General features: G+C 42.4%; 2 protein-coding genes across 2 annotated transcripts in view; one reads left to right on the top strand and one right to left on the bottom strand.

Moving 5' to 3' along the window:
• Window positions 1–5,634: 5,634 nt before the first annotated feature.
• Window positions 5,635–8,696, top strand: LOC120047599 (vitelline membrane outer layer protein 1-like). The gene is made up of 4 exons (XM_038993136.1): window positions 5,635–5,897; window positions 6,179–6,291; window positions 8,079–8,385; window positions 8,538–8,696. Exons 1-4 carry the CDS (start codon window positions 5,649–5,651, stop codon window positions 8,538–8,540), a joined length of 672 nt encoding a protein of 223 aa, XP_038849064.1. The 5' UTR covers window positions 5,635–5,648; the 3' UTR covers window positions 8,541–8,696.
• Window positions 8,697–12,246: 3,550 nt separating this feature from the next.
• LOC120048380 (raftlin-like) overlaps window positions 12,247–25,667 on the bottom strand; it is a 75,801-nt gene continuing 62,380 nt past the window's right edge. Inside the window, exons 8-10 of the mRNA XM_038994304.1 lie at window positions 22,485–22,588; window positions 17,024–17,099; window positions 12,247–16,311 (exon numbers count right to left, since the gene is read on the bottom strand). Of these exons, the coding sequence (XP_038850232.1) occupies window positions 15,559–16,311; window positions 17,024–17,099; window positions 22,485–22,588 (933 nt within the window). The 3' untranslated portion in view covers window positions 12,247–15,558. The remainder of the gene's footprint in view (window positions 16,312–17,023; window positions 17,100–22,484; window positions 22,589–25,667) is intronic.

The raw sequence follows: 25,667 nt of genomic DNA, 5'->3' as shown, positions 1-25,667 counted from the left end.
TGGAATCTTTACATTCCATACATCAAAACAGAGAATTGCATAGGCAATCCTTGTGCACCCAAATGTCACATTTGAACTTTTTTTCTTCTTTCCAGTAGGTCAATTGACTGCTTTGATGTGCATGGCATAAGATAACTCTTTCTTTGCCCAAAATGCCACTGCTTAACAAAGCAGAAATAATACTTAAAGTCTTTACCATACTATTCAAATTGTGTCCATATGATGGAATCAGTTTGCTTACCATTCGTTGTTTGCTTGTGTGAGGCTTTCCTAGCTTATATTTTCAAACACTACAGTCAGGTCCATAATTATTGGCAACCTTGATAAAGATGAGCAATAAAGTCTAAAAGAGCTCTATTTTCATGTCATCTGACCATAGCACTGGTTCCAATACAAGTCCTGATGCCGTTGATCAACCTCCAGGCAGTGTTGGTCCGATGACATGAACATAGAGCTTTTTGGCCACACACACCAGTGGTGGGTTTGGCGTTGACAAACGGAAGCATACAGTATGCAGAAAAGTACCTCATGCCTATGGCAAAATATGGTGGTGCATCCTTGATGTTACGGAGCTATTTTGCTTCCACTGGTCCTGTGGCCCTTGTTAAGGTCAATGGCATCATGAACATCATAACCAGTCCCAGGACATTTGACCCCAAAATCTTGTTGCCTCTGCCAGGAGGCTGACACTTGGCAACACGTTGATCTTCCAGCAAGACAATAACCCCAAGCACACATCAAAATCCACCAAGAAATGGTTAATTTACCACAATCTGCATTTTGCAATGGCCGCCTCCGGACTTGAATCCCATTAGTTTGAATTGAAGAGGGCAGTCTATAAGCGCAAACAAAGCACTAGCTTCGAATAGTCTCCGCGATATGCAACTTTCCAGGGAAGTCAGGAACCAATATACACAGTTAGGAAAGCAAAGGCAAGCTTTTTCAAACAGAAATTCGCATCCTGCAGCACTAATTCCAAACAGTTTTGGGACACTAAAGTCCATGGAGAATAAGAGCAGCTGCCCACTGAACTGAGGCTAGGAAACACTTGTCACCACAGATAAATCCACGATAATCGAATTTCAATAAGCATTTCTCTACGGCTAGCCACGCTTTCCACCTGGCTAACCCAACCCCGGCCAACTGCTCTGCACCCCCCGCAGCAACTGGCCCAAGCCCCCCCTGCTTCTCCTTCACCCAAATCCAGACAGCTGATGTCCTGAAAGAGCTGCAGAATCTGGATCCCAAACAGATCACGGACCATCTCGAATCCCACCGTACCTTCTCCACTATGCAATTCGGTTTCCGAGCTGGTCACGGGTGTACCTCAGCCACGCTCAAGGTCCTAAACGATATCATAATCGCCATCGATTAAAAGACAGTACTGTGCAGCTGTCTTCATTGACCTGGCCAAGGCCTTCGACTCTGTCAATCACCGTATTCTTATCGGCAGACTCAACAGCCTTGGTTTCGCTAATGACTGCCTCGCCTGGTTCACCAACTACTTCTCAGACAGAGTTCAGTGTGTCAAATCGGAGGGCCTGTTGTCCGGACCTCTGGCAGTCTCTATGGTGGTGCCACAGGGTTCAATTCTCGGGCCGACTCTCTTCTCTGTATACATCAGTGATGTCTATCTTGCTACGGGTGATTCTTTGATCCACCTCTACGCAGACGACACCATACTGTATACATCTGGCCCTTATTTGGACACTGTCAACAAATCTCCAAACGAGCTTCGATGCCATACAATACTCCTTCCGTGGCCTCCAACTGCTCTTTAAAGCTAGTAAAACAAAATGCATCCCGCCCGCCTAGCATCACTACTCTGGACAGTTCTGACTTAAAATATGTGGACAACTATTAACTTTTTATGGCTGCAGGGGCAGTATTGAGTAGCTCTGTTTAAGGTGCCCATTTCAAACGGCCTCGTACTCAATTCTTGCTCGTACAATATGCATATTATTGTTATTATTGGATAGAAAACACTCTCTAGTTTCTATAGCCGTTTGAATTATGTCTCTGAGTGGAACAGAACTCATTCTACAGCACTTTTCCTGATATGGAGTGAGATTTCAGAAATCTTGGCCCCTGCTCCCAGGTCAGTTCATAAGTCCCTGTGAATGCTATGATGCTACAAACACTGCCTACGCCTTCCTCTAGATGTCAGTAAGAGGTGACAATTTGAATGGAGTCGATTGCGCAATCAGGGCCTGTATAAAAGGCCAAAGACCGGATGTACCGTTCTTTTCCTGCTGCGCCTGACGCACGATGTACGTCGGACCTGCTCTCTTTCCAAGCTTGGGTTTAGCCAGTAATATTTCGCCGGTCATGTTTTTACTCGTTATAGGTGTTAAAAACATCATAAGGTAGTTAATTTAAACCGTTTTATAGCAATTTATATCCGTTTAGTGCGATTTTGAGGCATTGCTTTGTGTTGCACTTTGAAGCGCCGGGCACATTTCGGGGTCCCGGTCGAACGTTAGTGGGCATTTCGACGGACAAGAGGACATCTTTCGACCAAAAGAAGATTAGACCCAAGAAAGGATACATTGCCCAAGATTCTGATGGAAGATCACCTCATAGTAAGAAATATTTAAGATGATAAATCGTTGTTCTGTCGAAAAATTTTAAGCGCATATTCCGCCATTTTCTTTGGTATAGCTTCGCTTGGCGAACCCTGTATTGCACAGTAAGGATAATTTTAGAAATGTAATTCAGCGATTGCATTAAGAACTAATTTGTCTTTCGATAGCTGTCCAACTTATATTTTTTTAGTCAAGTTTATGAATAGTTATGCATGAGACAAGATCACTGTTAAAGATGGCGCCCGACATTTTCAGGCTAGTTTTGCTAGTATTGTCATTGTATAACCACGTTTTTTTGTGGCTAAATATGCACATTTTCGAACAAACTCTATATGTATGTTGTAATATGATGTTACAGGAGTGTCATCGGAAGAATTCTGAGAAGGTTAGTGAAAAAATTAATATATTTTGGCGATGATTACGTTATCGCTCTCTTTGGCTTGAATCAATGCTCGGGTAACGTTTGCACATGTGGTATGCTAATATAACGATTTATTGTGTTTTCGCTGTAAAACACTTAGAACATCTGAAATATTGTCTGAATTCACAAGATCTGTGTCTTTCCATTGCTGTGAGCTGTGTATTTTTAAGAAATGTTTTATGATTAGTAATTAGGTAATTCTCGTTGCTCTCTGTATTTATTCTAGTCGAGTTGTGATGGTGGGTGCAATTGTAAACTATGATTTATACCTGAAATATGCACATTTTTCTAACAAAACCTATCCTATACAATAAATATGTTATCAGACTGTCATCTGATGAGGTTTTTTCTTGGTTAGTGGCTATCAATATCTTTATTTGGCCGAATTGGTGATAGCACCTGATGGAGTAAGAAACTGATGGAGTTAGAAAAGTGGTGTCTTTTGCTAACGTGGTTAGCTAATAGATTTACATATTTTGTCTTCCCTGTAAAACATTTAAAAAATCTGAAATGGTGGCTTTATTCACAAGATCTGTATCTTTCATTTGGTGTCTTGGACTTGTTAATGTGTGAAAGTTAAATATTTAAAAAAAATATTTTTTTGAATTTCGCGCCCTGCACTTTGAGCTGGATGTTGTCATAGGTGTACCGACCTCGGGCTTGCAGCCATAAGAGGTTTTAAATACCTAAATTAAATCTAGAATTTCATCTTCCTATTTCGCAACAAAGCCTCCTTCACTCATGCTGCCAAACATACCCTTGTAAAACTGATTATCCTGCCGACCCTTGACTTCGGCGATGTCATTTACACAGTAGCCTCCAACACTCTACTCAGCAAATTGGATGCAGTCTATCAGAGTGCCATCTGTTTTGTCACCAAAGCCCCATATACTACCCACCACTGCGACCTGTATGTTCTCTTTGGCTGGCCCTCACTACATATTCGTTGCCAAACCCACTGGCTCCAGGTCATCTAAGTCTTTTCTAGGTAAAGCTCCGCCTTATCTCCGCTCACTGGTCACCATAGCAACACCCACCCATAGCACGCGCTCCAGCAGGTATATTTCACTGGTCATCCCCAAAGCCAACACCTCTTTTGGCTGCCTTTCATTCCAGTTCTCTGCTGCCAATGACTGGAACGAATTGCAAAAATCATTGAAGTTGGAGACTTATATCTCCCTCACTAACTTCAAGCATCGGCTGTCAGAGCAGCTTACCGATCGCTGTACAAAGCCCATCTGTAAATAGCCCATCCAACAAACTACCTACATCATCCCCATATTTGTTTTTAGTTTTCTGCTCTTTTTCACACCAGAATTTCTACTTGCACATCTATCACTCCAGCGTTAATTGCTAAGTTGTAATTACTTTGCCACTATTGGCATATTCATTGCCTTACCTCACTTTGCACACACTGTATACAGGTTTTCTATTGTGTTATTGACTGTACGTTTGTTTATCCCATGTGTAACTCTGTTTTTGTCACACTTCTTTGCTTTATCTTGGCCAGGTCGCAGTTGTAAATGAGAACTTGTTCTCAACTGGCCTACCTATTAAAGAAAAAAAAAGCTCCCTCCCAATGTGTTCTCCAATCTCATAGAATATTTTAGAAAAATACTGTTATCCTTGCAAGGACAGGGTGCTGGAATACTGAAAACAGGAGTACAAAAAGTACCCAAAGTGTTTTGGCTCTATTTTTTTTAGATTTGTATTACTTGTTAAACAAAATCTATTTATTTATGCTATTGTGTTAGTATAATTAGTAATTTTTTTAATAGGTTTTGTATATATATTTTTGCTCCTCTTTATCAAGGGTGCTGGTAATTATGGACGTATGTAATGTTAACATATGTGCATGTAATTGATGTGCATTTCAGACAATAATGCTAGATACAGCAGATACAAGAGGTTATACAACAAGGTCATTTTTCGGTCTTTATTTAATTGGAAATGTAGACTCATTAACATCCATAGAATTGTTTGAATGTCGACTATAGCAAAAAAAATCATAAAATATCACAGCTCTGTTATACCAAACGTGAGGATAAAGCTACTCATTATGCAAGTCCTGTTGAATGAAAATGATTACTTCAGTTGCCTTGGGACTGCACATGCACAGCGATAACAGAAAGGCTCTTTATGTGAGGTAAGAAAATGAACATTTTGAAGTCAATGTAAATTAACTGATCTATTTTGATAAAGACCACGAATAACACTTGTTCCTTTTTCACTCTGTCACGCAAAACAAATGGTTAGGAGAGTTTGTTACATAACAGCATGGAAAGGCAACATACTATTTTATAGTATCAGCGTTGGACCTGGTTTCTAACAATTAGAGGTTTTCTTTAGAATACGTCATAGCACGTAAACAGTCAAATTACTAACATACAACATGGGTCATAATTTGGTATGACAAATTATTGACACTTCATTAAGAGCAGGTGTAACTTTACCAGCTGCTTTTGAAGTCACTGCCAGTATTGCTATTTTTAACTCGAAGTCCTAGTACCACCTGCCTCTTCCCATGGCCAGACCACAGTGTTGTAAATAATCAATACTGATAACAGTATGGAGGCACCATTTGGAGGCATGAGTGAGGAAGGTTATAAGAGTTCACTGTCTCTGTTCCATCCCTTCTGTGGATGAGACTGACTTCTGTCAACATGACTACCCCTCTGTTCACCGCTCTGTCCTTCCTGGCTGTGTTGGCCCTTGGGTCATGTCTACCTACCTTGCCTGAGGAGCAGCCCTATGTGGAGCATGCTGGTATTCAATACAGCGCTAGGCCTTACACCTCCCTCCTCGCCGTGCCCAATGGAGAGCAGTTTGGGAACTGGACCTGGCCCGAGATGTGTCCCGACAAGTTCTTTGCCGTTGGGTTCATGCTCCGGGTAAGCAAGTGCTCCTTCATACATTTCAAACACATCTATCCGTTTGGATAGCATTTCTTTCAATTAGTCAATTCATGGATTAAATTCCAGTCCTCTGTGGTCAAAATGCCTATTTTCGGACAGCCCATTTAAAAAAATTATAAAATAAATCCTACTTCATTCAAATCCTAAATTTGATGTAATCAAAATGTATTTGTGTTGTTGATCCGTTACCAAACATGAGAGACCATTCTTCTTTTGTTTGAGCTAATGCTAGCATATGTCCATTAACCTTCTCTCAGGTGGAGTCCGAACAGTACGGTCTGGACGACACTGCCCTGAATGGCATTCGCTTGATCTGCGCTAAGGACGAAGATAGGAGCTTCTTGTACACCATTGAGTCTCACACTGGATTGTAAATACAGACTAGAACAACATTCCTCACATCGACCGATCACATTGCTCAATGTAGACACAATTGGAGATAATCATATTTCCTTTTAAGATACAGGTTTAACTGTAAAAGCGCATTTCAAACTATAGTGATGATGACAAACTCAGCAAAAAAAGAAATGTCCTCTCACTGTCAACTGCGTTTTATTTTCAGCAAACTTAACATGTGTAAATATTTGTATGAACATAAGAAGATTCAACAGAGACATTAACTGAACAAGTTCCACAGACATGTGAATAACAGAAATGAAATAATGTGTCCCTGAACAAAGGGGGGGTCAAAATCCAAAGTAACACTCAATATCTGGTGTACTAAGTAAGTACTGCAGTGAATCTCCTCTTCATGAACTGCACCAAATTTGCCAGTTCTTGCTGTGAGATGTTACCCCACTCTTCCACCAAGGCACCTGCAAGTTCCCGGACATTTCTGGGGGGAATGGCCCTCACCCTCTGATCCAACAGGTCCCAGACGTGCTCAATGGGATTGAGATCTGCGCTCTTCACTGGCCATGGCAGAACACTGACATTCCTGTCTTGCAGGAAATCACGCACAGAACGAGCAGTATGGCTGGTGGCATTGTCATGCTGGAGGGTCATGTCAGGATGAGCCTGCAGGAAGGGTACCACATGAGGGAGGAGGATGTCTTCCCTGTAACGCACAGCGTTGAGATTGCCTGCAATGACAAGCTCTGTCCAATGATGCTGTGACACACCGCCCCAGACCATCATGAACCCTCCACCTCCAAATCGTTCCCGCTCCAGAGTACAGGCCTCGGTGTAACGCTCATTCCTTCAACGATAAACGCAAATCCGACCATCACCCCTGGTGAGACAAAACTGACACGTCAGTGAAGAGCACTTTTTGCCAGTACTGTCTGGTCCAGTGACGGTGGGTTTGTGCCCATAGGCATGTCTGGTGAGATCCTGCCTTACAACAGGCCTACAAGCCCTCAGTCCAGCCTCTCTCAGCCTATTGCGGACAGTCTGAGCACTGATGGAGGGATTGTGCGTTCCTGGTGTAACTCGGGCAGTTGTTGTTGCCATCCTGTACCAACACCTGCACAGGATCGGTATATGTGGTCTGCCACTGCGAGGACGATCAGCTGTCCGTCTTGTCTCCCTGTAGCGCTGTCTTAGGAGTCTCACAGTACGGGCATTGCAATTTATTTCCCTGGCGACATCTGCAGTCTTCATGCCTCCTTGCAGCATGCCTAAGGCACGTTCACGCAGATGAGCAGAGACCCTGGGCATCTTTCTTTTGGTGTTTTTCAGAGTCAGTAGAAAAGCCTCTTTTAGTGTCCTACATTTTCACAACTGTGACCATAATTGTCTGCCGTCTGTAAGCTGTTAGTGTCTTAACGACTGTTCCACAGGTGCATGTTCATTTGTTTATGGTTCATTGAACAAGCATGGGAAATGGTGTTTAAACCCTTTACAATGAAGATCTGTGAAGTTATTTGGATTTTTACGAATTCTTTGAAAGACATGGTCCTGAAAAAGGACTTATTTTTTTGCTGAGTTTATAACATGCCTCTTGTCATCCTATTTCATTGCCCAAAGAAGACATCAACTTATCAGCTAAACCCTGCATCTTCAAACTGCAGTGATAAGACATAATGGGCCTCTTTTCTCTCTCTGTCTCACCGCTATGGTCAAACCTCATTCCAGACTGCTGTGTTGGTGAAACCTTATTCCATGTCACATCTTCCCTCTGTATGCCTCTATCTCCCCCCTTTCTTCCTCTCCCAGCTTTGGTGACTGGTCGGACCCTCAGTATTGTCCCAGGGGTGTGCTGACTTCCTTCCAGCTGCGTGTGGAGCTCCACCAGGGTATGTTCGGTGACGACACAGCCGCCAACAACATCAGGTTCCGCTGCAGCAGCAACCCCACCCTCACAGGCGCCGGCCTGGACTACGGCGAGTACAGCCTCTGGAGCCAGGATTGTGGCGATGGAGGAATCTGTGGCATCGAGACCAAGATGGAGGAATACCAGTACGGTCTGGATGACTCATCTCTCAATGACGTGCGCTTCCACTGTTGCGCCAAACTCCAGCAGGTGAGAAGATGGTTGTGACACCGGATCATTTATCATAGAGGGTCTGAATGAGTTGGTCTAGTGTATGATATTGATATCATGGCAGCTCTGGAACACTAAAGTGTATCACTCATTTTCTATCCCTCTTGTGTTCTTTTGTCTTATCTTCACAGTAATAATCTGAGGGAGATGCCTCTTCTGGACCAATCTCAACCAACCAACCAGCCCAGACCTGTCAACACACAGGCACTGACCCATGGTCCATTCAAGCCAATCTACACCCAATATCTGAATCTACCACTGGTTAAAACCTAATAAATCCTTCAACTGTCTCTTTATGGCTCCTTTGTTCAGTGAGGCTGAAACAAATGACATTAGCTCCTATTGAATTTAACCCACTCATCTGAGCTGAAGAACCCACCCCCCCACAGATCACTCCACAATACGCACTGAAATCCTCATCAGCATGAGAACAGCATGTTTTCATAGAGCGTCTCTAATGAACCAATAAACTCAAAAGCAAAGTCATAACAAGTGCGCACAAAATGGAGGTGCTGACACACGCATTTCTCCTCCTAGAAAGAGAGCTAATTAAGAAATGACAAGGGGTATTAATTAATTTACAGTTTAAAGGCCTGTCGGTGTCCGATAAGGCGGTGATTGGCATAGACAGAGGTAATTGTGTTAATGTGTAAGTGGGTAATCTGCAAACGCAGTGTGAGTGGAGAAAAAGGACCGTGTGACTTTATCAAGCTGCTCCGCAATGGTTTTCACCAGATACTCAAACATGAGGCAATGGAGGCATACTGATAACGACCCATAATTCACTGCTCTGGAGTTTCTCTTTCATGCTAATGAGTAAACTTCTGGTGAACTCCCAAGTTATGTTCAAACTTATTTGCCTCTTGGTACACAATACTTTCATTTAGTGTGGGTTAGATTGGAGTGATAGTAAAGAGTCATGACATAGGTCATCTGTATATGTGTGTTGATACTTTGAAAGGGACTTTATAAGACCATGAAGTGTTTAAATGCAGACAAAATATGCATTTGTTTGCGCCATAAGCAGCATCAGAGGTAGGTACATCCAACCAGATGAGCAGGTGACTGGCATGACCACTAGATGGCAGTGTTATCTTAGAGGTGAATTGACATGGTTCAGTGGATGGATGGTATGACACAGGGGTATTCAACTCTTACCCTACGAGGTCCGGTGCTCGCTGGCTTTCTGTTATGCGCGATAATTAATTGCATCCACCTGGTGTCCCAGGTCTAAATCAGTTCCTGGTAAGAGGGGAACAATGGGAAAAAAGCAATGGTGCTGGCTTCGAGGTCCAGAGTTCAGTTTAAGGGGTATGACAGAACCAACTACATGAAAACCAGTAAAAATAACAGTATACACAATGTAGATGAACAGAAATGATTAAGTGATCAGTTTGAATGTCCTCTTACAGTTTGCAGTAAATCAATTAACCTTTATGGCCCTCTGGGCACAGAATGATATTCCTTGAATTAATCTTGGCGTATCATTATACAAATATAAATATTTAGTCTGATAAATTCAGATCTTAAAACAAGATTACCAAAATACTCCAGACATTCAGTATGCCACATTCAGCAGTTTTATCCCAAACCAAACATCAGTTCAGGTCTTAGTGGTAAACCCCATGGGCCACAGCGCTTTAGGCCATAAGTACAGTTGTTCAATACTACAACTGCAGGATGGAAATGAGGATTTTTGACACGCTCTAGTGGTCCACCTCATCCCCTTGGTCATTTAAGATCTAATAATGCTTCCTTTAGTGGACACCCTGGATATGATGTGGTTGTGGTTTCATAGCCCTCATTATAATGACCCTGTCCTCCCCAGGGATCCTAGCTCTCATGATGTATAGATCACCCCTGACCGCGAAACTCTACGTAAATACGCTTGTTTTCATAAGCATCATTACCATGAGTTATGAACATGTAATGTATTTTAATACAGCAGCATAATGCCTATGCATCTGATCAACTGTGACCCCTTCATGGTACTGAAAATATAATAAGTAGATATGACAGATTTGAAACAATAGTTATGTTTGTTTTTTTACCCCTTGTGCCCCCTAAGAAAATTACATTGTCTGTAAACGCATAGCTATAGCACTCAGGTCCAGCCTGATCCAACAATGGAGAGTCCTTATACTGTAGACTGTGAGGGACTGACGTTTTCTGCATTTACCTCTTTACATTCTTTCAGCACTCCAAGGCCAACCTACAAGAGCCCTTCATTCGGGGGCCGATTCCGACCCGAGTTAAGCATGTGTAAATGGAATGTAATTCCCTTTTTATGCACTTTTCTCTCTACGGGTATTCTGACCTTGAACTTGAGAATAGCATGCTATTCAACCGCTATTCATTTTGGGTGGGGATCAAATAAATGAAGGTGTGGTGGAGGTGTGTCTACAGATATGCCGTATTCTAACCTCGACTTAATTCCCTCATAATTACACCATCTTTACACATGACGAAACAATGAATAAGGTCAAGCAACCTGTCAGTTCCAAGTGGAACAACATCTACTTAATTTCTTCCCCTGATAGAAATAACACCATTCTCCATGCACTGTCATTTACAAATTGATAAGAGCTAGGTAAATGAGTAAGACGTTTGGATAAGGGGATTGTAAATATAAATGACAATAGTTTCCTAACCCTAAATAATACACAAGATCAGAGTATTTTAAAATCTACTAACTGGTGGTGGAAAGGAGATAAATATGTGTGTATTAAGATGTCTTTTTCATTAATCCCCATTCTGAATCAATTCTCTCAATTACACTGAGTGTACAAAACATTAGGAACACCTTCTTTTTCCATGACAGACTGACCAGGTGATTCCAGGTGAAAGCTATGATCGCTTATTGATGTAATTTGTTAAATCCACTAAAATCAGTGTAGATGAAGGGGAGGAGAAAGGTTAACAGGGATTGTGTATGTGTGCCATATAGAGGGTGAATGGGCAAGACCAATATATTTAAGTGCCTTTGAACGTGGTATGGTAGTAGGTGCCAAGCGCACCGGTTTGAGTGTGACAAGAACTGCAACGCTGGTGGGTTTTTCACGCTCAAATGTTTCCTGTGTGTATCAAGAATGGTCCACCACCCAAAGGACATCCAGCTAACTTGACACAACTGTGGGAAGCATTGGAATCAACATGGGCCAGTATCCCTGTGGAACACTTGACACCTTGTAGAGTCCATGCCCTGATGAATTGAACCTGTTCTGAGGGTAAAAGGAGGTGCAACTCAATATTAGGAAGGTGTTCCCAATTGTTTGCACACTCAGTGTCTGTCGAGAAAATTTGAATTAAAGGTACACCATATTTAATGTGATGGCTTTAGATAAATGTACTGAAAACCCTTCTGAATGAAAACTCCACGAGAAAATCTGTTGGCCAGCAAGTGGGAGGGTTTTCAGCAGTTGAATTACATTTATTCAGTGCATGCAAGGTAGCCACACCTGCAAAGCTTGTTACACACCTGCATACGGTAAATATGGATACCAACTACCGAGAAGTGCTTAATAAATCAAAAAAATAATAGATTTTCTGAGAGTGAATCGGGCACTTAGAGCTGAACCTGAACAAAACATGTCTCAGCTTGTTTTTCTCACTGGCCAATGTCATGTTTAACCACCCATGTGATTCTAATGTCTAATGGCGCATTTTAGTGTTTACGGAATCTAAGACATGGAAGGTTGCACATAAAGCTTTACAAGAGACTTGAAAATTGAAAGACCAGTGATGAGTGAAATGTGTAGTGTTGGGTAATGATTTGAGTTTAGGAATGAAAAAATGCATTGGTTTTTAGAACTCCCCTAGAAACATAAAACACCACAGGTGCACATTAAATATAAATAATTTTATAATATACAAATTGTACAGTCATGAACAGTAGGGATGTGGACATTTCCATGAAAAGCGAATACAAAGAATACCTTCGTTTTTACAAAGACTGCAGTGCGTGACGGTAGCCGATGACCAAAGACACTCAACATTCAAAATGGCAGCGCAGGTGATGAAAACAGTAACATCGGAGATGAAACCTAACAATACAATTCCAGAGGCCACGAGCAAGCTAAAGTGACAACATAAAGAGATTGCCCTCCTACTGTATCATGTTTCTGTCATTTCTAATCTGTCCATTTCACATCATAACACACAGGAAATGAACCCTGGAACACACATTTTGCACAGCATTATCAAGAACAATTGCACTGCCACTGACTGCTGAGCTTTAGACAATTATGGTTACATAAAGACAGGAAATAGTAGATTACCTTTTTTCCATGAGTGGGTTGGAGGCGCTTGGTCTAGACAAGGCTGAGGTTAGTTAGTCACAGGATGAGGGATCGTCAAGGAAGAGTAAGTAAACAACATTCAGCATCATTTAACTGATGAAGTGCCAGATCCTGCTTCACTTTCTCTCCATATCTTTGTTTTTCAGTACCAGGAAAAATGTAGTCTACCCACTCTCCCCAGAGTCTACTTATGTCCAAGCTGAGCAAATGTACAATCACAAATCATCTCTTATCACGAGAGATGAGGGCATGGAGTTCACGACTCCCCAGGTAATACAAACGGATACAGGACCGGGTGTCATTTGACCCAACTCTGTGGAGGTTACAGTTGTCCATGTTAATGGTGTCCTACCGGAATGCTGTAGGTGTTAAAATACAATGATGTAAAGGATGAGATCACCTGATAGTTCCTGGCTGTATTTTTCCACACTTTCCTACCATAACTTGATGTACACTGTACTTGAACAGGCAGTATTGTCTCCGTGTAAAATAATATACAAAGGAGCAAGGATCACAGATATAAAAAAAAGACTCAAATTGGTATGAACAACAGAACTGATGAACACATAATAAACAATGTATGAATAAGCAAATATGACAGTCCTACATGATCTTATATCCGGGCAAAAAGCGATTTGTTTAAATCTAAAGAGAAAAAATTACTTGATAAGAAGCCAATGGGGAAATCTGTCTCAGGTTCCAGATAATCTCTACAGTTATCACAGAGGGGTGTTTTAGATTTACATTTCTTACTCATATTCGTCCTAGCCCCACAAATATTAAAACTGACAAGTCATTTATATTCTCTCTCTAGCTGTGACCCACAAAGCTAAATAAAAGATGTTGAAAACAACAAGTGCTTATTAAAGCTCATAATCGCCTAAAGCGAAGTGTCGCTGAAAAAACACAATACCACAGATAATATCACAAAATAAAAAAAGATCCTGACTTCATATCAAATCTGCTATTTGACATGTGGGCAAACTCCTTTCTACTTGAACAAGTCGCAGCTGTGGAAAATCCATCAAATATGGTTCAAACATGACCCCTGACCACTTGGCCATTAGTAATGACCTCACGCCTACAGCATGGACCATATGGTGGAAAAAGTTGCCAATGACGACTCCATAGCTACAAATCCCCAATATGCCTAAGGAGGTAGCTAGCTCCAGTATGAGCGTTAGAAAGCACACTTCAGCTAGCGTTAGCACGACAGAATACACTGAGCCTAACTTCAAATCAAAAACAGAAACTTACCCTTTAAATCAACAACACCTGTTAAAGCCAAATTCCTTACCTCCCGTTCAAATCTAAAACAGAGAACACTGAACTTACCTTCGTGTTACCTTCAAACACTGATTGTAGCAACCCTCTCAGGCTATAACACTGAAACTTCTGACATTTGTACTTCACGATTTAGGCCCAGTATCACAATAAGGCTATCATGGTCACAGTTTGGAATTCTATTCTATACAATACATCTGCCATTGAGATGAACATTTCAGAACAGTCGGTTATTCAGAAAAATACCACATCTACAAAACGGCGACAAGCCTATATTTATCTGTAAACATACAGGTTTCTACAGACTTTGCTTAGCAACTGCAGCACAAGAAAAATCAATCCCTATGAAAATCACAATCCAGATGAAGTGCTATTTGTTATTTTTCGAGGTGAGGTTTTCCACTGTCAATAGCCACATAAGTGACCCCCATTATAAATGTATGACTTGACTGACACCCCACTGACAAAGTCCATTAGCCGGTTAATGATTTCTCCACACAGCATCGATGCAGCACCACTTTAAAATGAAAAGCAACATGATACCTTGAAAGACTACATTATGATTTTGGTATGGTCAGAAATGACACCGTCAAGAGGTGCTTTAAAAGCTTGAGGTGAAATACTAAAGCAAAGTCAATGGAAAATGACAATTCGAACATAGCTATTCCAAATTGCTCAATCATTATTTATTTTTTTACTTCTTCTGTGCTCCGTTTCTATCTTGAACAGCCAGTCATGGCACAGCCCATAACCTTGCCCTCATACTTGCCAAGTACTTTTTAATGACCATTGATTGGAAAAGCTATTAAAATCAAACGTGTGTAAACTCTCAAAGTTGACTCAACATTTCCAAGTTCGGTTCTCATCACACTTCACTTCCACTCAACCCACACACACATTCAATGGAGATTTACTCCATTATCAAACCCTTGACTTGGCTTGGATAATGACACATTCGGAATGCAAGGCGAATGCGTCATACCTACTATAAGAATCAAAGCGATTATCAGCATCATCTGTAGTACTTTACATTATGTGCTAAAAGTAAATCAAGTTCCATTCACCTTGCATTGGATTGCCTGTCGCAACAACAGCCACTACATTTCCCACAGTGCTCCTCATCTAAACCCATGTGACATACAGTAACTGTACCACTATGGTACTGTACAAATAAGGACAAGCGAGTTTGCCTGGTTAAAGTCTGTGTTTCTTCAGATCCAAGCCCCATTGGTTCCATCAATTTGTCCATTATATGCAGTGACTCTCGTACATTAGTATCCTGCGCATCATTCTCAGTTATGTACGTTCACTATGTGTAGGCATAGGATCAGTCTGAGGCTGTGAGAGAGACTGGTGTGTGTCCATCTGTGGTAGAGATGTGTCCATTGTGGAGAGATGCTGCAGAGGATAGAGTGATTACATGGTAGGAGGATGTTGCAGCAATTTAGGCTGTTCCAGGGGGTAATGGTGACTTTGTGGAGCCCCTATCTCAGGTTATGATGTTTCGTAGGTACATGATTGATGGGTAGGAGAACCCTTAGGTGTGATGTCTGCTGTGGTCTGAAGAGGTTTACACATCCGACCTTTGACTTTCTTCGGGGCATTGATTGGTCAATTTTATCTGTCCATCATCCTTTACTGCCTTTTGCACCTCCTGCACTAAATGTTCATCCTGGTCAGTTGGGTCTTGTTGCACGTCAACATTCTCAGTTTCTCCATTCTCTTCCCCTCCATTTGTCTCTTCCTTAGTCTCAACCCCATTTTCCTTCACTTCCATTTCAGCTCCTCCCCCTTTCTCCTCTTTCTGCCCTTGCTCTTTGGTCTCCACCTCCACCTCTGAACCCTTGGTAGTTTCGATTTCATCATCAACTACCACCCCATTTTCTTTCTCTTCCACGGTCTCCCTCTCTCCATCTCTTTCCTCCTCAGTCTCTGCCCCTGCTTCTTCTCCCTCCTGCACTCTCCCCTCTTTGTCGCTCTTGTCATCTGTTCCTGCAGCTCCAACTCTCTCCTCCCCAGTTTCTACCCCGCTTTCTACCCCTTCCTCAGTTTCTGCCTCAACTTTTTTCTCTTCCTCCACCTCACAGGGAGCCCCACCCTCTTTACACACAGTCTCTACCTCCGCCTCTTTCACTTTCTCCTTTTTGTTCCCCTTGTTTTCCTTCGAGTTCCTCTTCTCTTTGAGCACCTTTTCCCCATCATCAAGAATCTTGGAATCTTCCAGATCTTTCTCTGCTGCCAATTGCTTGTTTTTCTTCTTCTTCTTGTTTTTTGACGCGTCTTTAACAGAGTTCTTGTTGGACTTGCTTTTGAATATCAGTTTCTGAAAGACAGGATGTTTGTGTAAGACGGTTTCTCTAAACTGCTGTTCTATTGGCCATGTTAAGGATGGACAGACAGACCGTTGGAAATTGACATAATAGCAAACTTGGAAAGAACAAATTAAAATGATTCTCATTGTGGGGAATGAAATGGTAATTTCAATGGAATTGATTGGTGCCTTCAGGGGTACAGACCAAACAAGAAAATATGGCTGGTAATATTTCTGAGATTGCCTCCATTGACCCTCTTTTAGCTGAGACTTACAGTATACTGAGGCAAACAGCATATTTCCTGCATACAAACATTCACATTATCATTCTCTGCCCCACTCTGCCAGGGTTATTGCCCATCAGTTTGGTTGCCAATGGTGACCAGAGTTTAAATTCAGGTCACAGACAATATCAGCATAGATTTATTCCACAAAGAACAAAGGTCAAATCTAGAGGTTATATCAGTACAATCTAGGGTCAAATGGAAAGTTCTTTCTCAACATGCATTGCAGTGGTTACCACAGAATGGCTCATATCTCAGGAAGAAAGGGGTTAATTCACATTTGACCGGCAGTGTGCATATTTATCTATATGAAAACAAAAAGAAGTGTGGTATGGGGAGGGGTGATGTTGGCCTTGGAGCGCTGCTCTGGCTAGTGAACAAGCTGCAAGTCGACCCACATGTGCCAAGACAAACACTAGGAGGAATGAGAGGTCACACACCTTGGAGTCCCCCCTCTTGCGGGGAAGGACAGGTCTCTGAAGAAAAACGACCTGCTTGGTGGCCAAACTTCCATCACTAGGGCAGAGGGAGAGATAGGGAGATGGAGAGATAACAGGCAGGTGAAATTGGAGAGAGGGAGGGAGAGAGAATATAATTAGAACTGAAATACAAATAACTTTGGAAACCATAGCCATTTTCTTGATTGTTACTTTATTTGTAGAGAACAACATCTGTACCATCGATAAAGAAATCCATGTCACACAAATCAGATTGCCACAAGCTCTTTTAGAAATACTTGGGGTCATTTCAGAGCAAGGAAGAGAGGAATCGAAAATGCAGTTTGTATTATAATGCGCCAGTTCCACATGGGGGAGCAATCCACACTCCAGGGTAGACCTTATAATGGTTTGTGTGACTAGTATGGTCAGCGCTGATGCTATATTAATAGCTGACATCTACCACAGTGAAATGTGAGTTACATAGCAGTGGTCAACCTCGATCATTCTGCTTTCTTCCCTTTCTGTCCTTTCTTGTTAAACTTCTTATGGCTGCAAGGCAAAGTGTTGAGTAGCCAGTGAAATCGTGCCCATTTCAAACGGCCTCCTACTCAAATCTTGCTCGTACAATATGGATATTATTATTCTTTTTGGATAGAAAACACTCTCTAGTTTCTAAAACAGTTGGAATTATTTCTCTGAGTGAAACAGAAGTCCTTCTGCAGCACTTTTCCTGACCAGGAAGTGAAATGTCAGAAATCGATGCTCTTTTCAACTTGATGCCTATACATGGTCTTGACACTTAGGAGTCTACTTACACTCCATACGCCTTCCTATTGGTGTCAAGAGGATGTGAGACAAGAAATTTTGTGCTCATCTTGGTCTGTGGTGGAAAAAAACCTATTTCTTTGACGTGACCGTCCACTTCCGGTACTCTGAAGGAAGTGGGATTGACTTCTGTTTTGCTGCCGTAACGGACGACAACTAGCCCCGGCTCGAATTTTTTTTGATACATGTGACCATATCATCGTAATGTATGTTTTTTCAATATAGTTTAATCAGATTATTGAAATTTTTTCGGGAGTTTTGCCGTGTTCCGTCCTCTGACTGTGTTTACGTTGGAGAAATTTGTGCCACTCGGCTAGTGCCAATGCTAAGTGAAGAGGGAAATTTGCCATTCTGAATCCAAACAACGACTCATCTGGACAGAGGACACCTTGTTCAACATTCTGATGAAAGATCAGCAAAAGTAAGACTCAATTTATGATGTTATTTCATATATCTGTCGTGCATGTGAACTGGCCGTGGGCGCCCAAGTGTTTCTGTCTATTGTGGCTACGCTAATATAGCGATACATTTTGTTTTCGCTGTAAAACATTTAATAAATCGGAAATATTGTTTGGAATCACAAGATGCCTGTCTTTCAATTGCTGCACACTATGTATTTTTCAGAAATGTTTTATGATGAGTAATTAGCTATTTGACGTTGGTGTCTGTAAATATTATGGCTGCTTTCGGTGCAATTTCTGATTGTAGCTGAAATGTAAACTATGGTTTATACATGAAATATGCAAATTTTTCGAACAAAACATATGCTATACAATAAATATGTTATCAGACTGTCATCTGATGAATTTGTTTCTTGGTTAGTGGCTATTTATATCTTTATTTGGTCGAATTTGTGATAGCACCTGATGGAGTAAGAAACTGATGGAGTTAGAAAAGTGGTGTCTTTTGCTAACGTGGTTAGCTAATAGATTTACATATTTTGTCTTCCCTGTAAAACATTTTAAAAATCGGACATGTTGGCTTGATTCACAAGAAGTGTATCTTTCATCTGGTGTCTTGGACTTGTTAATGTGTGAAAGTTAAATATTTAAAAAAAATATCTTTTGAATTTCGCGCCCTGCACTTGAGCTGGATGTTGTCATAGGTGTACCGGTGTCGGGCTGCAGCCATAACAGGTTTTAACACGAGAAACCAAAAAGGAATTTGGAGCAATGATGTATGTACATGTGAATATGTTCTATGCTTAGGGGAGAGCTCAGACACCAAGAGAAAGAGACCATGTTTACTGGCTTCCCCAAAACATGGCTGTCCTCATAAACTTCTCCAAAATAATCCCTGTCAATGCACATGTCACACTCTGTGTTCATTTATGGATAATCCATACAGCACAGATGACAGACAGACTAATCCACCGAGGAGATTCTGTCATCAGAGGGCTTCCTGTCTCTCGTGCTTGCTCTCTCTCCTGTTCATCTCTCTTCATTCCATCTCACACGCATAACCTTCTCTTTGCTTCTCTCCTTCATCTTTCCATCCGACATGCACGTATCGACTCTGTTTCTTACTTTAGCCTGCTGTCTCTAACTATCTGTCTCCATCACTTTACTTCTCTGCTTCTTCCTCTTCTGTGAGTGTAACGATCGTCGTAATCCTCCTCCTCGGACGAGGAGGAGAGGCGAGAAGGATCAGACCAATATGCAGAGTGGTTAGTGTCCATGATTGTTTAATGAAAACAGACTGAACACTTAACATACAAAAACAACAAACGTGACAAACCGCAAACAGTCCCGTGTGGTGATAACACAGACACGCGATACAACCACCCACAAAACACACGTGAAACCCCGGCTGCCTTAGTATGATTCTCAATCAGGGACAAACAATCTACAGCTGCCTCTGATTGAGAATCATACCAGGCCGAACACAAAACCCCAACATAGAAAAACACACATAGACAACCCACCCCAACTCACGCCCTGACCAACTAAATAAATAAAAGGAAAAAGGAACAATAGGTCAGGAACGTGACAGTGAGCTTCATGTAGGCTTTCTCTATCCTTTCCCTTTTCCCTTCTCTCTTTTGTATTTCCCCTGATCTCCCTCTCCAGATCGCTCTCTTTGTCACTTCCTCTCTTGGAATCCCTCATCCGTTAAAATATATGTACTCTTATACACACGGGGAAGAAGCAGCTTTGAGTTAAGCTGGATCCTTAACTTGGCATATGAAGAACAATGGAAATGTATGATAGGGTGACAACGGTATGGCGCTGGCTGCAAATCTTCCCCACAACATCAAATGGGCTTCCAGATCTCCTGTAGAGGCTTACTATCTAAACCACCCCCATTTCCCATCCCTCCCTCCTTACCCTGCGTTTCCAACACCTATTTTCCAGGCTGTCATATTGCCGGACAGCTTCCTGCTGAATGAAAGCGGAAAAGCCAACCGGAGTCCTAAGAAAAAGCCCAAGCCTATTAAAGTAGAACGGAGCGGATGAATTACAGGCCCCTTGTTGCTACAGTCCTCTCATAGCTGTCAGTGTCTGCAGTACTGGAACAGAAACTTCCTATACCAGCAACAATACTTTCTTTGGTAGAGTGGTAAGGAACTTGGTGGTTACCTGTGGTTGTTCACATCAGCTTTATTCATGTTTTCTGTAGTGTAATGTTCAGCATTTATAACGGTATAATGAAGCACTTACTTATTTACTAAAACAGTTACAATGTCCAAACATCAGATTTACACCAAACATGTTTCATGTGGCAGAAATATACGGTACATTACCACGTGCACCTTCACATTCATGTTACGTTGATTAAAGAAGCCTTGAGTCCCGGTGGATGTTCACTTTAGATGCTAACTAGTGTGTAAGTAGGTCTATGCAGATCAGACTCCATGTAGACTCCATTGGAAGAAGTACACTTTGCTCATCCTCGGACAGTATCCCAACGTGCATTAGCTTTAATATAGTTGTAAAAATGGAAGAGTCAACATAATACAAGTGTAATGAACAAGCTAATCTGAAATGGGTCATCAGCTATCGTTGCTGTGCACAAAGAGACGAGTGTTTCAGGGATGGAGAGAAATGAGCGTTGCTGTGTTGTATCTAGGCCGGCTCTCTGATTAATTAGCCATGTTGCGCTGTTATGTTGTTGCAATTTGAGAGAGAGAGGGACACAAATAAAGAGTGATGAAAAAACAAGGGATGAAAATAGAGCGGTAATTAATCAGCTATGCTCCGGAACGGTCACAAACACGACCACCAGAGACAAGGTTACGCAAGGTAAACATATAACTGCAACCGTGTTGAACTCTAAGCATATACTTGGAGTCTTCATAAGCATGACATAACACATAACTCTGACTAATAGCGGCAATCAGTAGTTGAAACAATAACAAAGCGTTCTCCCCACCACTGTTTCAGTCAAAAACGGGGGCATGGGGTTGGAGAAATGTTACCACTCAAATTCTATGGATGCAAGGACTGACCATCCATGATATTAAAATGATAGTTTTAACCATGTGTTCAGGCTATACAGTGTTTGTTTGCATTTACTTTGTTTACAAACATTGGAGTAAAACAAGCTTATATTTTGGGTTCTGATGTGGTACGACAGTTGAACTAAGCTCACAAGACATTTATTTATAAGTTATATTCTTCAAGAATCAATGCAAGGGGTACATATCATTGGATTGGACATGTTCTGACTTGTGATAATGATGAGTGCTTGTGACTGTGTAAAGTGGGGTTTCAGGTGGGAAACAAGTATTATTGAAGACTTGGAAGACATGTTGTGACTGCTGATAGATGACTGAGCTGTTGACTGTTAGCGAATGTGTGCGTGCATAGTCCTCATATTGTCACGAATCCCGCCGAAGATGGTGCCTCTTCCTGTTCGGGCGGCGCTCGGCGGTCGTCGTCACCGGCCTACTAGCTGCCATCGATTCTCTTCTTTTTGTTTCTGTTAGTTTGGGCTGATTGGGTGCGCCTGTTTTGAGTTTAGTTTTGTGGGTAGGCTATTTAAGGGCAGTAGGCCCGCTGGCTTTTGTGCGGGCTTGTTCTCTGTTATTTGGTGTTGGATTTTTATGTGGATTCTATATTTTCCGGACAGTTTAGTCCTGTGTGTTTGGACTGGTATTTTCATGCGCCCGTGTGTTTGGGCATGATCGTTTTCCCTGTCTACAGGAAATAAATCCACGTTCTTGAATACCTGCTCTCTGCGCTTGACTCCTCCACCCAGTACTCCTAGCAGCTCTGACACATATAAGATGAATGAGTCAGCAGAGGCTGAGCAGAAGAACCGTTACATTTCTCTGAAGGGATTTTCCAGTTACACACAATTGTGGGTTTAAACTGTCTCGCACCACACGCTGTTACGAATGAACCCGCCAATTGGGGCCAGTTAGTATTTTCGTTGAACAACCTGTTGAGTTCTTCTGACTGACTTTACAATCCATTTAAGTTGAGCTGTTAATTGACCAGTGATATTGGCTGACCATCGCTTTGTCCAAATGAGATGGGTGCTCTTTGAAATCAAAGAGAAGGCAGTGTAATCTCCAGAGGGTTAATCAGGTTGACCAATCAATACCAGAGTTAGGTAACCAGGAGATATGGTGGTCGTTCAGGCCCTAACTCAATATTAGTGAGAGTGTGTATTGGAAGGTGAAAGTAGTTACCTGTTGGTCTTGATGATGGGTGTAGGCAGCACACACGTTAGTCTCCAGCCGTACATGGCAAGAGACTGGAGCAGGGGAACATAGTCTGTCTTCACCTGTAAGCCCTAAAGAGAGAATACAAACACATGAATATTACATACTCCAGTTATACACAAACACTACACACACACATGCATACACGTACGCACAAGCACAATTACGAGTAGGGCTGGCACAATTATCGTTTAATCCTATAACTGACAATTTTAGACGATAACTGTGAACTTCAAAAATAATTATCATAATAGTCATAATGCATATTCGTTTTAAGAGAAGGGGGGATTCAACTTCATATTCAAGTAGATATAAATGACTCAATAGCAGTTTTTCATTTTTACGTGAAGTGGGTAAAGTTGGTAGTCATTTTACGAGCAGAATGGCACCTTTGGGAGAAGCTTAATTTCCAAAAGTTCCAAGAGGTTTTTGAGACAGGGTTGTTACCAAAGCTGGGTTGTACTCATTAGGTTTGTCGTAGCTATTTTTCAGAGATGCATTACGATGCTCAAAACATTTTAACAAAAATGACAATTATGACAATAACTGTACCCATTTGCATGACAAGTAATCTTTACCCCAAATTCCAACGTATGAAAACACACACACAGGCAGACAGGCACACACATGCATAAATGTATGCATGCATAAACACATAAACCATTAAAACCCCATCAAAAGAGCCACTATTACCCAAGCCCTTGACAACAGATGATGAACTATATATGATGCATAGCAAAATACATGCATTTCTGTTAGATTGTTCGCTGGTATGACAGTGTAGTGCACATGGGATTTGGGTTAAAGACACACGCTCGTCGCACGCACACATGCGCTAACGCCTCTGCTCACACAGGAAGTGTGTTTGTGGTGTTCCATCCCCTCTGCATCTGCCCTCACTGACAAACCACAGCACGTGTCAGATATGAAAAGACATATATATGTATATATATATATACACTGCTCAAAAAAATAAAGGGAACACTTAAACAACACAATGTAACTCCAAGTCAGTCACACTTCTGTGAAATCAAACAGTCCACTTAGGAAGCAATACTGATAGACAATAAATTTCACATGCTGTTGTGCAAATGGAATAGACAAAAGGTGGAAATTATAGGCAATTAGCAAGACACCCCCAATAAAGGAATGGTTCTGCAGGTGGTGACCACAGACCACTTCTCAGTTCCTATGCTTCCTGGCTGATGTTTTGGTCACTTTTGAATGCTGGCGGTGCTTTCACTCTAGTGGTAGCATGAGACGGAGTCTACAACCCACACAAGTGGCTCAGGTAGTGCAGTTCATCCAGGATGGCACATCAATGCGAGCTGTGGCAAAAAGGTTTGCTGTGTCTGTCAGCGTAGTGTCCAGAGCATGGAGGCGCTACCAGGAGACAGGCCAGTACATCAGGAGACGTGGAGGAGGCCGTAGGAGGGCAACAACCCAGCAGCAGGACCGCTACCTCCGCCTTTGTGCAAGGAGGTGCACTGCCAGAGCCCTGCAAAATGACCTCCAGCAGGCCACAAATGTGCATGTGTCAGCATATGGTCTCACAAGGGGTCTGAGGATCTCATCTCGGTACCTAATGGCAGTCAGGCTACCTCTGGCGAGCACATGGAGGGCTGTGCGGCCCCACAAAGAAATGCCACCCCACACCATGACTGACCCACCGCCAAACCGGTCATGCTGGAGGATGTTGCAGGCAGCAGAACGTTCGCCACGGCGTCTCCAGACTCTGTCACGTCTGTCACATGTGCTCATGTGCTCAGTGTGAACCTGCTTTCATCTGTGAAGAGCACAGGGCGCCAGTGGCGAATTTGCCAATCTTGGTGTTCTCTGGCAAATGCCAAACGTCCTGCACGGTGTTGGGCTGTAAGCACAACCCCCACCTGTGGACGTCGGGCCCTCATACCACCCTCATGGAGTCTGTTTCTGACCGTTTGAGCAGACACATGCCCATTTGTGGCCTGCTGGAGGTCATTTTGCAGGGCTCTGGCAGTGCACCTCCTTGCACAAAGGCGGAGGTAGCGGTCCTGCTGCTGGGTTGTTGCCCTCCTACGGCCTCCTCCACGTCTCCTGATGTACTGGCCTGTCTCCTGGTAGCGCCTCCATGCTCTGGACACTACGCTGACAGACACAGCAAACCTTTTTGCCACAGCTCGCATTGATGTGCCATCCTGGATGAACTGCACTACCTGAGCCACTTGTGTGGGTTGTAGACTCCGTCTCATGCTACCACTAGAGTGAAAGCACCGCCAGCATTCAAAAGTGACCAAAACATCAGCCAGGAAGCATAGGAACTAAGAAGTGGTCTGTGGTCACCACCTGCAGAACCATTCCTTTATTGGGGGTGTCTTGCTAATTGCCTATAATTTCCACCTTTTGTCTATTCCATTTGCACAACAGCATGTGAAATTTATTGTCAATCAGTGTTGCTTCCTAAGTGGACAGTTTGATTTCACAGAAGTGTGATTGACTTGGAGTTACATTGTGTTGTTTAAGTGTTCCCTTTATTTTTTTGAGCAGTGTATATACGTCATATGCGTGCACACATTGTAGTGCTACACAGGCATCTACAGTACAGGCTGAGGGCATTGGGTCCCAAACCAACAGATAGACAAAACAACTATAACCACAATCAAATCTTAAGCCACAAGCCAGTGAGAATTAGCCAGGACCCATTGTTCGAGAAACACTGCAGTAGGGTAGAGAGGGCTCTGATGAAACTGTTATTTACATTGGCATTTGCCGTCCCAGCATCCCTCCGAAAATCCAGAGCTGTGAGAGCTGTGTTTTAGGGTTTGTGTTGGAACCTCTGCCAGGAATGGACACATTTTCAAAGCCATAAAAGCAAAGTAAATTGGGAAATAAGTTTTGTTTAATGGCCCTCTTCATTCCTGAGCGTAACTGAGACTCGACAGAGTGAATCATGTTCTGGAAGATTCCCTCCCCCTGATCTCACCATGGTCACAGCTCACCATCAGCACATGAGAAATGGAACCCGGGGCCTTAGCAGTAACTCTGTGTTCTGATTTGTGTGTTAAATATAATCTACATATGAAAACAGGGTGGGGTGCAAGCTAGGGTGGTAAAGGGCTACATTATCAAGAGTGGAGAACAGTGAGGTAGGGGCTAAGATTTGAAAACAGA

This window comes from Salvelinus namaycush, chromosome 5, assembly GCF_016432855.1.
Source record: "Salvelinus namaycush isolate Seneca chromosome 5, SaNama_1.0, whole genome shotgun sequence".
Classification (NCBI taxonomy): Eukaryota; Metazoa; Chordata; class Actinopteri; order Salmoniformes; family Salmonidae; genus Salvelinus; species Salvelinus namaycush.
Note: the sequence above shows the minus strand (reverse complement) of the source record. Positions and strands in the feature narration are given on the sequence as shown.